This window comes from Bombina bombina, chromosome 3 (genome assembly GCF_027579735.1).
Source record: "Bombina bombina isolate aBomBom1 chromosome 3, aBomBom1.pri, whole genome shotgun sequence".
NCBI classification, from domain to species: domain Eukaryota; kingdom Metazoa; phylum Chordata; class Amphibia; order Anura; family Bombinatoridae; genus Bombina; species Bombina bombina.
The window spans coordinates 77647968-77663431 of NC_069501.1; the positions used below are offsets into that span (position 1 = coordinate 77647968).

Sequence of the window (15464 nt, forward strand, 5' to 3'; positions counted from 1 at the left end):
GCACTGCTCATTGACTCGGCAACATCTCAGCAACAGCTTCCGCTCCGGACCAGCAGTGCTCTTTTGCTCTTGAGCGGTACTTTACTTAAAGTGTGTAGCCATTTTGCAAGGGTTAAATGCATAGATTTGCAGGGTCGGTAGTAGTAAAATGACATGTGTTAACAATTTTTTTTCACTATTATTTACAAAGCTAGCAGTCTGGACAAGCTAGGTGCACACATTACAGTGAATCCAAAATTATATGGTTAGATATTTTTATTCCTAGACATTCTCTTAAATTGCAAGATGGTGCAAAGTAATAAAAAAATAATGGCCTAGATTATGAGCGGAGCGCAAAATATCGATTTCGTGAGCAAGATATTTGCACTCAACTGAGCAATACCAGTGCACACAAATATTACAAGTAAAGCGCAATGCAAACACAATCTCGCATTCGTGTTGCATGGAAGCTTTGCGCTCACGAGAGCTCGCTTCCATAGGCTCCAATGGGAGCCTCTGAAGGATGCCGTCATACACGGCAAAGAACCTAGCACAGCGCAGGGGGTAAGTCGCGCAGTGGTGGGCAGCAAATTAACCCTTTAAGGACACAGCTTTCAGTTTGCTCAATTGTTTTATGACGGAAAAATTCCGTCATATGTCCTTAAGAGGTTAAAAATATTTATGTATATAAAAATATACATTTATATTTATGTGTTTATATGTTTAAATACACATATTAACACATAAATATATATGTATATTATCACATACATATACACTCACTGGCCACTTTATTAGGTACACCTGTTCAATTGCTTGGTAACAAAAATTGCTAATCAGCCAATCACAAGGCAACAACTCAATGCCTTTAGGCATCTAGACGTGGTGAAGACGACTTGCTGAAGTTCAAACCGAACATCAGAATGGGGAAGAAAATGGATTTAAGTGAACGTGGTATGGTTGTTGGTGCCAGACGGACTGGTCTGAGTATTTCAAAAACTGCTGATCTACTGGGATTTTCATGCACAACCATTTCTAGGCTTTACAGTGAATGGTCAGAAAAATAGAAAATATCCAGTGAGCAGCGGTTGTGTGGACCGCAATGCCTTGTTGATGTCAGAGGAGAATGGGCAGACTGGTTAGAGATGATAAAATGGCAACAGTAACTCAAAAAACCACTTGTTACAACCAAGGTACGCAGAATACCATCTCTGAATGCACAACATGTTGAACTTTGAAACAGATGGGCTACAGCAGCAGAAGAGAAGACCACACCGGGTGCCACTCCTGTCTAAGAACAGGAAACTGAGGCTACAGTTCACACAGGCTCACAAAAATTGGACAACAGAAGATTGGAAAAATGTTGCCTGGTCTGATGAGTCTCGATTTCAGTTGCAACATTTATATGGTAGGGTCAGAATTTGGCAGAAAAAAAAGGAAAAGGGTGCCAGTAAGTAAAGTTATAAAATCGTAAACTTTTATTTGACTTCTTAAAACATGGAGGGACAAAATCCCCTTACAACAAAAGAGAGACTAACATGGCCGTATTCATAGTCCTTAAAATCATTCATACACACTGAGTTTAAAAAGTCCTCACTGGGCCCTGATTGGTGGGGAAAAAAAAATTTCTCCTGAAGTTTAAATTTAAAGGTACAGGGGAAGAAAACGTGATATAATTACATTGGAGTCTAACATATATTCTAATAGATAAAGTTAGAATCTGGACCTTTTTTGCAATTAAGATAAAGTTGTGAACACTTGTTATAATTGTTATAATTCTCTTAAATTGGACTCAAATAAATCCAGTACAAATTCTAACTAATAGATATCATATACACACTTCAGGAATGATGATATTTAGTCTGTTTAAGTTTCCTAGGATCACTTTAAGTCAACCTTTGGTTTACTAACGTTATTGTACTATTACATACCGTATATTGTACATAAAAGCTTTGATCCGCTCCTATATACATGTATTGTGAAGATTTACTACTGATGTAACCAAGCTGACTGAAAGTAGCCAGAGAATAGGCATATACAGACACATCTTTCCTGACTCATTGATAATGAGAAAATTGTATTCTTGTGTGTGCGTACATGTCAGTAAAGGATTAGCTTAAATAAAGCAATCCGTTCTACATGTCTATCATAAAGGCAAAGGCAGGGGTGGAGTAAACCATTACCCGGTTAAGCTGATGCCTTAGTTATAGGAATTAAGAATTAACTATATAAATAAACTAGGCACTTGGAAAGTTCTCTTATGGGTAAACATATGCCTGTAGAACCATTTGTCTCATTGACAGTACACTTGTTTTATATGTATGGGTATATGTGCATCAGAAGAAAGTCATCTTATTCTAAATAAGCTGCCATAAAGATACACAAATCTAAATACACATCTATATCCATACATATATACATAGAAGTGGAAGGTTCAACACCAATAATTAATGAAATCATATTCAGAGTTCAGGCCGAGCGGTATCTTGGTCTGAAGTCTGAATATCCAATACATTTCTTGACTAGGTAATATTTAGAATTTGTCTCCTCCCCTCTTCTGTGATTGCACCTTCTCTATGATTAACCATCTCAGAGAGTCACAATTTTTGTTGTGTTTTCTAACAAAGTGGTCAACCAGAGGGGTACTGATTTTGCCTACACTTATTGTTGAAAAGTGTTCGCGAATACGGGACCTTACCTCCCTAGTGGTCAACCCTACATACTGCAGGTTACAAATTGAACACCAAAGCAGGTAGATACAATATGTCACACGACAGTTCAAGCATGATGCAATGTTAAAAATTTCCCCAGTGACAGATGACCTAAAGGTGGTATCCACCTGTACATGTTCACAGGCCTTACACTTGGAATATCCACATTAGAATGTCCCCTTGTGTCTTAGCCATGAAGATGACTCTGTTGCAGACACCGGTCCCTTAAGCTGTGATGATGAGATCATATTCCCCACAGATCTATTCCGTCTGTAAGAGAACCTACATCCTTTTCTGACCGTGTCTGCCAGAGAATCATCTGCTACAAGCAGTTGGAAATGTTTACATACTGTGCCACATATCTCCTGGTACTGAGTGAAATAGTCAGTTACAAATGTTAATTTGTTGGTTGGCATTTCCCTATGTCTGTTGCCATCTCTCAAGAGAACATCTCAATCCAAGATGGTGACCTCTTCTCTTGCTCTCTTAATTACTTTCAAATTGTAACCCCTATCCAGCAACCTCCTTTGTAAAGCATCTGCATATTTCTCAAAAATGCTTGTCAGAGTGCAGTTTCTTTTTAAACGGACAAATTGTCCTTTGGCCACTGAATAGGGGACATGTCGAGGATGGCAGCTCTTGGCGTGTAAAAGACTGTTACCTGAGATTGGCTTCCTGTAAACTTCTGAAGTTAGGCCTGCCCTGTACATTGCTGGTCGAATTATGCACCTTTGGTAAGTGATGAAATATTGGAGTCACAGTGTGTTCTACATATAAATATAGGAATGTATCATTATCAATCAATCAATCCCTGCTCCAATGCCTCATCCAAAAGGTACATAAGTCGACGCTGAAAGGTTCTTGTGGGATCCTGGCTGAGTTTTTCATAGTTCTCAGTATTCCTTAGTTGTCTCAATGCTTCATCAACATACTGGGATCTGTTCATGAGTACAACTGAACCCCCCTTAATGACTATGTTCTCATTTTGGCCTAAATTCCTTAGTGCTAACTGTTCATATTTTGTCAAGTTATTTTTTGGCTGATGTTGGAAAGTATCCTCAAATCCTTCTCTACTCTTTGATAAAAAGTTTCGATTATATTACCCCTACTATGTACGGGGTAAAAAGTAGATGGATTCTTGTATTTCTTACTCATGACTGACACTCCTCTATCATGCTCTAGATCTTTTAGGGCAATAAGGTCACAAATTTCTGAAAAAGCAAGACCCTTGTTATCATCAATATTCACAATTCCATGATTAGATATAGCTTCTGAACCTGCCTGTACTGAAGAAAATTGTTTGCGTAAAGTTACATTACGTACAAATTATTAACATCCAACATAGTACGAAACAGGTTAAAGTTTGTGGAGGACACAAAACCTAGACCTAAACTAAGGACCTTTTCCTCTTCCCTAGTGAGCCTGTGGTCTGATAGATTTATGATGGTTTGTATTTTGATGGTACCCGAGTCTGTCTCATTTTATTCCTCTCCTGTTGGGTGGCCTGTGGGTTTATCCCACCTCCTCCTCCCTCCCTGATTTGCTGGTCCACCCGAAAAACCTGCTCCAACTGGGCACATTCTTCATCAATTATTCCTTTGGCCCCAGCATTAGGGGGGTCATGGGAGTACCTGTAGTTTTGTGTGGGTTGGTATCTGCCATGTGATTATGTATATGCTCCTGAGGGTTTTGACTGTTGTGTCGCATGTGCTCTATTTGGACCCTGCCACGTATTCACTCTTGTGCGTGTGGTGTAAACAATTTGGCGTAAAAAACATGAAAGCATAGATCCATCCTGCCTTGTTTCAACGGTTCAGGCTGGTAGTGGTGGTGTAATGGTGTGGGGGATATTTTCTTGGTACACTTTGGGCCCGTTAATACCAATTGAGCATTGTTTAAATGCTACGGCCTACCTGAGTATTGTTGCTTACCATGTCTATCCCTTTATGACTACAGTGTTCCCATCTTCTGATCTTCAGGATAATGCACCATGTTCACATCTTCAGGATAATGCACCATGTCACAAAGCTCAAATCATCTCAAACTGTTTTTTTTTTAACATGACAATGAGTTCACTGTACTCCAATGGCCTCCACAGAGCACCTTTGGGATGTGGTGGAACGGGAGATTCGCATCATGGATGTGCAGCCGACAAATCTGCAGCAACTGCGTGATGCTATCATGTCATTATGGACCAAAATGTCTGAGGAATGTTTACAACACCTTGTTGAATCTATGCCAGGAAGAATTAAGGCAGTTCTGAAGGCAAAAGGGGGTCCAATCTGGTACTAGCAAGGTGTACCTAATAAAGTGGCCGGTGAGTGTATATTAACAATATAAAAACAGTCCCCATAGACTTCAATGTAAAGGCATTTTTCAGTGCTGTTTTTTTTAACACCCTACATCTGCTCACTTTAAAACCTTTTAACTGCTTTGTGCAGTTTAAAAAAAAAAGATGCTCATATTTTTTTAACCCCTTAGTGACCAGACCATTTTTCAATTTTCTTACCCTTAAAGACCAGGGCTATTTTTACATTTTTGCGGGGATTTGTGTTTAGCTGTAATTTTCCTCTTACTCATTTACTGTACCCACACATATTATATACGTTTTTCTCGCCATTAAATGGACTTTCTAAAGATACAATTATTTTCATCAAATCATATAATTTACTATAAATTTTTTTTATAAAATATGATGAAAAAATAGAAAAAAACACCCTTTTTCTAACTTTGACCCCCAAAATCTGTTACACATCTACAACCACCAAAAAACACCCATGCTAAATAGTTTCTAAATTTTGTTCTGAGTTTAAAAATACCCAATGTTAACATGTTCTTTGCTTTTTTTGCAAGTTATAGGGCAATACGTACAAGTAGCACTTTGCTATTTCCAAACTATTTTATTTAAAATAAGCCATAGTTACATTGTAACACTGATATCTTTCAGGAATCCCTGAATAACCCTTCACATGTATATATTTTTTTTTTAGTAGACAAACCAAAGTATTGATCTAGGCCCATTTTGTATGTTTTATGCCACAATTTCACCGCCAAATGCAATCAAATAAAAAAAATTGTTAACTTTTTCAATAACTAAAGGTTCCTCACTGAAATTATTTACAAACAGCTTGTGCAATTATGGCACAAATTGTTGTAAATGCTTCTCTGGGGTTAATAAGGTAATTAGGTAGCATGTAGGGTACATTTTAGCTTCAGTATAGAGATCAGCCTCCCACCTGACAAAGCCCACCCCCTGATCCCTCCCTGACCCCGCTCAAACAGCTCTCATCCCTCCCCCACCTCACAATTGTCACCGCCATCTTAAGTACTGGCATTTTTTTTTAATATTAATTCTGCAGTGTTCGATCCCCCCTTAGCCCCCCACCTCCCTGATCCCCCCATACATCTATCTAACCCTCCCCCCTCTACCTATTTGCCGCCATCTTGTGTTCTTTATTTTTTATATAAAATAAAACAAATTATGTAGTTTAGCTGCCCCCCCTCAATACCCTACCCCTTCCCAGATCCCTTGCCCAACATTTATTCCCCCCTCCCTCTCCCTCCTTCCCATACATTTTCATTACATTTATGTAAATGTGGCTCTATATATCCATCTGTGCCTAAAAAAAAGGGTTAATACCCTGCAAGCGCCTGGAAGCGATCACCATCGCTTCCAGCGTTTGAAACCCCAGAGGACGTGTCAGGCATGTCCTTGGTCCTTAACTGACACTTTGGTCCTTGGTCGTTAAGGAGTTACTATAGGAACTGTACACTTTATTTGAGGGGCAATTGAGGAACATGTTTTTAATTACCAGAGGTCTGACCTCTGGTTAATTGCGCTTAGCGTAAAGTGCTACCGCAAACTCACTGTAGCATTAACCAGCCACTTATAATGGCTGATTATTTATCATGTGCTCGTAAATGGGCAAATTTGCCCCTTTGCGGGCACATGTTAAAATAGTGCTCCACTCGTAATCTAGCCCAATGTCTTTTATCTTATATTCTTTACTGAATAGCAAAATAAGTAGTGTGAGAAGGTGAACTGATGCTAAACTTGGAATGATAAATTGTGTGTGATATATTTAGGAAATTCACCTGTTTACCATGACGATATAGAAAAGGACACAAAAGAGTATTTTTTTCCAATTTGAATAGGTGGATTTTCCCATTATGGTTTATTTCTGCAGGTGAGTATGATTTGTGTGGTTGCTTTACAGAAAAAAAAGTAAAATTGCAGTGAGTTAAAAAAACAAACAAGGGTCTGGTTAGCATTTTATATAACAGTACTGGGAGCTAGCTGGTGATTGGTGGCTACACACATATGCCTGTTGTCATTGTGTACATCTGGTGAGTCAGATAGGTCATAAAAGTGCATTGCTGCTCTGAATCTGACTTTAACTATGTTTTTAAACAATTTGCTTTTACTAATCTCATTGTTATAAACAACCCTAATTCCCAAAAAAGTGTCACAGTATGGAAAATGCAAAAAAACAAAGAAAAAGAGTAATTTAAAAAATTCACCCTGTACTATATTGAACACACTTTCAGGTAGATTACGAGTTGTGCGTTCATGTTTTAATGCTGAAAAAATGGCCATTTCAGCGTTAAAACAGTAACGCCGCCATTACAAGTAATTTCGGTATAGCTGTACCGCAAGCATTGTAGCCTGTAACGCAACGTCAGTTCCTCACTTTTTTCATGGGATTCCCATAGCGCTGGTATTTCAAGTTTTGTGGTGAGGCTAAAAAGCTTGCGTTACACCCTATAACGACAAGACCTGTACCGCCATCTGAGAGCAGTAATTATGAGTTTTACGCAACAAAACTGTTACATAGAACTCCTAACTAAATTGTTACAAAGTACACTAACACCCATAAACCACCTTTTAAACACTAAACCAAGGCCCTCCCGCATCACAAACACTATATTAAACCTATTAACCCCTAATCTGCCGCTCCCGGCATCGCCGCCACTAATAACATTTATTAACACCTATTCCGCTGCTGCCCGACATCGCCCACACTATACTAAAGTTATTAACCCCTATTCCCCCGCACCCCAACATTGCCCACACTATAATAAATCTATTAACCCCTATTCCGCCGCTCTCCGACATCGCCACCACTAAATAAAGTTATTAACCCCTAAACCTCTGGCCTCCCACATCACTACCACTAAACTATATAAATTAAACTATATTAACCCCTAAACCTAACCGTAACCCTAAACCTAACCGTAACCCTAACGTAACCCTAAACCTAACACCCCTAACTTTAACATAATTAAAATAGAGCTAAATTAAAGTTACAATTATTAACTAAATAATACCTATTTAAAAATAAATACAAACGTACCTGTGAAATAAAACCTAAGCTAGCTACAATATAACTAATAGTTATATTGTAGCTATCTTAGGTTTTATTTTTATTTCACAGGTAAGTTTGTATTTATTTTAACTAGGTAGACTAGTTAGTAAATAGTTATTAACTATTTACTAACTACCTAGTAAAAATAATTACTTACCTGTGAAATAAAACCTATGCTGCCTTACATTAAAACCTACCATTACAAAAAAAAACACTAAAATTACAAAAAATAATAAACACTAAAATTACAAAAAAATAAACAAACCTACCATTGCAAAAATAACAAACGAAATGATCCAGAGCAATAAAAATGATTCCTATTCTAATACCCTTTAAAAAAAATAAAAAACCCTAATCTATAATAAACTACCAAGGGCCCTTAAAAGGGCCTTTTGTAGGGCATTGCCCTAAAGTTAACAGCTCTTTTGCTAAAAAAGAAAATCAAACACCCCTTAACAGTATACAACCCCCACCCCCAAAAACCCACAAAATAAAAAATAAAGTAAAACTTAATCTACCCATTGCTCTAAAAAGGGCATTTGTATAGGCATCACCCTTAAAAGGGCATTCAGCTCTTTTGCTGCCCATTAAAAATAAAAAATGTCTATTCTAAAAAGAAAACCCCACACCAAAACGAAAACAAAAAACATTACACAAAATAAACGAATTATCCAAAATGATAACAATTATTCCTATTCTAATACCCATTTAAAAAAGAAAAACACCCCAAAATAAAAGAAACCTAATCTATAATAAACTACCAATAGCCCTTAAAAGGGCCTTTTGTAGGGCATTGCCCTAAAGAAATCAGCTCTTTATCGAAAAAATAAATAAATACAAAGACCCACTAACATTACATACCCCCAAACCCACAAAATAAAAAAATTATCTAAAAAACCTAATTTACCCATTGCCCTGAAAAGGGCATTTGTATGTTCATTGCCCTCAAAAGGGCATTTAGCTCTTTTTCTTGCCCTTAAAAGAGCATTTAGCTCTTTTAAGAAATGCCCAACCCCTAATCTAAAAAAAAACTCACTCAAAAAACCTTAAAAAAAACCTAACACAGTTGCTGAAGTCCCGCTTGAAGGATCTTCATCCCGGCAGCTCCATCTTCATCCAGGCAGCTCCATCTTCATCCATCACTGGACCGGCATCTTCTTCATCCCGGCGGAGGCAGAGCGGTCGATGCACGAGGCGAAGGACCAAGGGAGAGGTCCAAGACGGAGGTCCATCGATCCAACGTGGAGGGTTCTCTTCATGCAATCGTCCGCCGTACACTGAGGATTGAAATGCAAGGTACCCCTTTTATACTGGGGATACCATTGCATTCCTATTGGCTGAAAATTTTGAATCAGCCAATAAGAATTAGGGCTGCTAAAATCCTATTGGCTGTTCAAATCAGCCAATAGGATGAGAGCTACTGACATTCTAATGGTAGGTTTTAGTGTAAGGCAGCTTAGGTTTTATTTCACAGGTAAGTTTGTATTTATTTTAACAAGGTAGTTAGTAAGTAGTTAATAACTATTTACGAACTAGTCTACCTAATTAAAATAAATACAAACTTACTTGTGAAATAAAAATAAAACCTAAGCTAGCTACAATATAACGATTAGTTATATTGTAGCTAGCTTAGGTTTTATTTCACAGGTAAGTTTGTATTTAGTTTTAAATAGGTATTATTTAGTTAATAATTGTAACTTTAATTTAGCTCTATTTTAATTATGTTAAAGTTAGGGGGTGTTAGGGTTAGGTTTAGGGGTTGATATAGTTTAATTTAGGTTGTTGCGATGTGGGGGCTGGCAGGTTTAAGGGTTAATAGGTTTATTTAGTGGTAGTAATGTGGGAGATCAGAGGTGTAGGGGTTAATAACTTTATTTAATGGCGGTGATGTCGGTGAGTGGCAGAATAGGGGTTAATAGATTTATTATAGTGTGGGCAATGTTGGGGTGCAGGAGAATAGGGGTTAATAACTTTAGTATAATGGCGGCGATATCGGGAGCGGCAGATTAGGGGTTAATAGATTTATTTCAGTGGCGGCGATATCGGGAGCAGCAGATTAGGGGTTAATAGATTTATTTCAGTGGCGGCAATATCGGGAGTGGCAGATTAGAGGTTAATAACGTTATGTAGGTGTCGTCAATGTCGGGGGCAGCAGATTAGGGGTGTTTAGACATGGGGTTTATGTTAGGGTGTTAGGTTTAAACGTAGCTTTTTTTTCCCCATAGACTTCAATGGGGCTGCATTACGGAGCTTTTCATTCCGCGATAGCAGGTGTTAGGTTTTTTTCTAACCCACCAAATAAAGTCCATCAAAGATGGTCCCTCAGGACAAAGGCGCCCTCTAGAGGCTTCCGTCAATGGTTAAGGACAGATACACCAGGATCAGCTCTTCTTGGAACAAAGTGGAGAAACTGCAAATATAAAAAAACAGAAAAAGGCGCTCCAATGGTGCAGAAGATCACAACAAGTGTTGGAGATTGTATCAGTACATCACTCTACAGAATGATACTCACAAAAGCAGCACACTATGTGGCAGAGCAAGTCAGGCAGGCTGGATAGATCAGAGCCCACCAGCTGGCTCACTCCAGATCATGGATAGACCAATGGTTGCTGCAAAATAAATTGCAAGGCGGGAGGGGGAAGGGTGCTCCAATAGTGCATGAAATCCCTACAAAATAGAGGAAAATCCCAAAGACCCTCCAAAGAATAAACTCACAAACGTGGCGCACTATAATGCAGTGCAAGTCAGACCAGCTGGGTTAATATGAGCCCACCAGCTAGCTCACTCAGGCAAACAGGTACCAGATCCACAGTTGAAATAAAAGTTTAAAAAAAAACAACACAGTTTTAGATAAAAATCTAAAATAACCTCTATGCATAGAGGACTATTTATTGGAGCAAAAAAATATATTTAAAACTTTAATATAATCTGCAACGCATTTCAAACTTCTTATGGCCCTCTTTCCTCAGGCAGTGAATAAAACAAATGAATATCACATCATATATATAGCATTTAACAAACATACAATGTTTAAAAAATATCCAATGAAATGGCAGAATCATGTTCATGTGACCTTAACAATATATTAGCTACTGCTGTGTGAGCAGAGGGAAACAGGTGATTAATCTCTTCTGAGGCTAACTATCCATTAACCCCATGTTATCCTTAATCTATTGGGGTTTATTCATAGTGCATATATATTAATTAATGGCGATGTTTGCCATGAAAATATACCTCCCAAATTAATAAGCATGACGGCAAAATAGTGCAGTGTTATATTATATTATAAGCATGACAGCAAAATAGTGCAATGTTATATTATAACCGTGTTTAGCTGTAACAATCCTGATTGTGAACAATACACACATCTGGCAAATTGCACTCATAAAGCATTCTACTGCCATGCATATACAACTTGATTGGGCACAAATTGCTGTCACACAAAACATATATATATATATATATATATATACACACATATAATATAAACACAGCGTTGTTCACAGGTTGTTCACAATCAGGATTGCCTCAGAGGAGATTAATCACCTGTTTCCCTCTGCTCACACAGCAGTAGCTAATATATTATTAAGGTCACATGCACATGATTCTTCCATTTCATTGGATAATTTTTAAACATTGTATGTTTATTAAATGCTATATATATGATGTGATGTTCATTTATTTTATTCACTGCCTGAGGAAAGAGTGCCGTAAGCAGTTAGAAACGCGTTGCAGATTATAATAAAGTTTTAAATATATTTTTTTGTGTGGTATGGAGCTAGACGCAACCATATCGCACACACAAGCCGGCTGTTTCAAAACTTGTAATGGCAGCGCTATGGAGGGTAAAATAACGCAACTTTTGTTGCGTTCGTTAAATACCTTCTATCGCGCATAACTGGTATTCTACCTGATTATTAATACATTATTTCATGTTTTACTTTGTGAATTTAATGTATTTTTGAAAATATACACTCAAATCTGATGACTACAACATGTTCCAAAAAAGTTGGGACAGTCGACTACCACTGTGTCAACGTTTCTTTTAATAACACTTATTAAGTGTTTGGGCACTGAAGACACCAGTTGGTTAAGTTTACAAGCAGAATTTCCCCCATTCATCCATCGCATTGTTTTCACTGCCTTATGTTGCGCTTCATAATGCGGCACACATTTTCAATTCAGAGACAGGTCAGGACTGCAGGCAGGCCATGCTAGCACCCAAACTCTCTGCTTATGCAGCCATGCGCTTGTAACCTGGGCAGAATGTGGTTTGGCATTGTCCTGTAGGAAAATGCAGGGACATCCCTGGAAAAGACGACGTCGGGATGGCAGCAGATGTTGCTCCAAAATGTATACATATCTTAATGGTGCCCTCACAAATGTGCAAATTAGGCACTGACCCCCCCCCCCGCCCATACCATACCAAGACCCTGGCTTTTGGACCTGACGCTGATAACAGCTTGAATGGTTCTTTTCCACTTTGGCCTGGAGAACACAATGGTTGTTTTTTCTAAAAACTTGGCAGATTGGTGTGCCTTGACCCATCCTTGCTCTTCAAGGACTATGTTTTTTTTTAAAGGCTGTTATATACTAGGATTACACGATTGCCTCACCTGTTTCAAATCACCTTCTTATTTCAACTTGTCACATCGCTATTAGTCCTAAATTGCCCCTGTCCCAACTTTTAAGGAGCATGTTGCAGTCATCAGTATTGAAATGAGTGTATATTTTCAAAAATACATGAAATATCACAAAGTAAAACATCAAATAATGTGTTATGTTAGTAATATGTTTTAAATATAGTACAGGGTGAATTGACTTTTCAAATGACTCTTTTAGTTTGATTTTTGCATTTCTCATACTGTCTCAACTTTTCCGGAATTAGGGTTTTAGAAGCAGAAGTGCAATAGTAAAATACTTTTATACATTAGAGCATTTTCTATCTGCACTGTGGCTGAAATTGAAATGTGCATGGATGCATTGAAATTTGAAATAGAAGCATACATCTAGGAAACGTTATTACTGTTTTTCAATAGCATACACACATATGCTCTGAGCGCCCTGTGCACCACACTTTCTCAGAGTTAGCATTGGATTGTATGACACAATTAAAGTTTTCACTTACACAAAACACACCACTGCTAGCTGTCTGAGAATGTGCGGCGTTTGAATGCTGGTGCACGGGCCCTCATAGCATATGTACATATGTCGCTGAAAAATAGTAATAACTTTTACTAGAAGCATTTTTGCAGATGGAAGCATATTGCTAAAACACTTCTGTTTAAAATTTAAATGCATTTATGCACATTTGGGCTTTCCATCCTTTTATGGTCCAGTTACACTTCCTGTTAGCTTAAAAAATAACAAATTTAAATTAATCTTTCTTAATGCAAAAAATATTTTTAACTTGTAACTAGAGCGTGTGCATTGCATGAGATCTAATAAAACTATATGTATGTATAAATATAATAATTGACTTATTTTGATATTTTACAGGTTAAAGAAGGATATTGCTGTCTACTCATCATGTGCTATTTTGCACAAACAATGTCAATCTTACATGGTAAGATGAGGGAAGTTTCTCACCAATGGTCATTATTAACAGTACAGTAGTAGAACTGTCATGTAGATTGTAGATGAATATGGGTAAAACTTAAAGGGACATGAAACCCCATTTTTTTTCGAAATTACACCTATTATCTAATTTGCTTAATTCTCTTACGGCTAGATTACGAGTTTTGCGGTAAGAGCTGCTCGGTACTAACTTGCAAGCTATTGTCACCTACAGCGCTGGTATTACAGGTTTTCATAAACCCGGCGTTAACAGGCAAGAAGTTAGCGTAGAGCAAAATTGTGCTCCATACCGCACTCCAATACCAATGTTGCTTAAGTCAGCGGTGAGCTGGTTTTTACGTGCTCGTGCACGATTTCCCCATAGACATCAATGGGGAGAGCCGGCTGAAAAAAGCCTAACACCTGCAATAAAGCAGAGTAAAGCTCAGTAATGCAGCCCCATTGATTCCTATGGGGAAACAAAATTTATGTTTACACCTAACATAAACCCAGAGTCTAAACACCCCTAATCTGCCGCCCCTGACATCGCCGCCACCTAAATTATACTTATTAACCCCTAATCTGCTGCTCCAGGCATCGCCGCCACTATAATAAACATATTAACCCCTAAACCGCCGCACTCCCGCATCACAAACACTAGTTAAATATTATTAACCCCTAATCTGCTGTCCTTAACATCGCCGCCACCTACCTACATTTATTAACCCCTAATCTGCCGCCCCAACGTCGCCACCACAATACTATATTTACTAACCCTAACACCCCCTAACTTAAATATAATTAAAATAAATCTAAATAAAACCTACTATTAATAACTAAATAATTCCTATTTAAAACTAAATACGTACCTGTAAAATAAACCCTAAGCTAGCTACAATATAACTAATATTTACATTGTATCTAGCTTAGGGTTTATTTTTATTTTACAGGCAAGTTTGTATTTATTTTAACTAGGTAGAATAGTTACTAAATAGTTATTAACTATTTACTAACTACCTAGCTAAAATAAATACAAATTTACCTGTAAAATAAAACCTAACCTGCCTTACAATAAAACCTAACCTTACACTACAATTAAATAAATTACCTAAATTAAATACAATTACCTAAATTACAAAAACAAACAAACACTAAATTACACAAAATAAAAAAAGAAATTATCAGATATTGAAACTAATTACACCCAATCTAATAGCCCTATCAAAATAAAAAAAGCCCCCCCAAAATAAAAAAAACCTAGCCTAAACTAAACTACCAATAGCCGTTAAAAGGGCCTTTTGCGGGGCATTGCCCCAAAGAAATCAGCTCTTTTACCTGTAAAAAAAAATACAAACAACCCCCAACAGTAAAACCCACCACCCACACAACCAACCCCCCAAATAAAATACTAGCTAAAAAAACCTAAGCTCCCCATTGCCCTGAAAAGGGCATTTGTAAGGGCATTGCCCTTTAAAGGGCATTTAGCTCTTTTTCAATTGCCCAAAAGCCCTAATCTAAAACTAAAACCCACCCAATAGACCCTTAATAAAACCTAACACTAACCCCCGAAGATCCACTTACAGTTTTGAAGACCGGACATCCATCCTCAACAAAGCTGGGAGAAGTCCTCAGCGAAGCGGCAAGAAGTCCTCAACGAAGCTGGCAGAAGTGGTCCTCCAGACAGGCAGAAGTCTTCATACAGACAGCATCTTCTATCTTCATCCATCTGGCGCGGAGCGGGTCCACTTCAAGACATCTGGCGCAGAGCATCCTCTTCAATCGAAGTCTTTTTGCTGAATGAAGGTTCCTTTAAATGACGTCATCCAAGATGGTGTCCCTTGAATTCCGATTG

At 37.9% G+C, this 15464-nt stretch overlaps 1 protein-coding gene across 2 annotated transcripts in view; it reads left to right on the forward strand.

The window, feature by feature from the left end:
* Window positions 1-15464, forward strand: part of LOC128652891 (OX-2 membrane glycoprotein) — a 162962-nt gene that overhangs the window by 7652 nt on the left and 139846 nt on the right. Inside the window, exons 1-2 of one of the 2 annotated variants that reach the window (XM_053705881.1) lie at window positions 4793-5007; window positions 13556-13622. In XM_053705881.1, coding sequence (XP_053561856.1) covers window positions 13586-13622 — 37 coding nt within the window. In that variant the 5' untranslated portion in view covers window positions 4793-5007; window positions 13556-13585. Of the gene's footprint in view, window positions 1-4792; window positions 5008-13555; window positions 13623-15464 lie in introns of those variants that run through there. The other variant, XM_053705880.1, reaches the window with a different exon arrangement.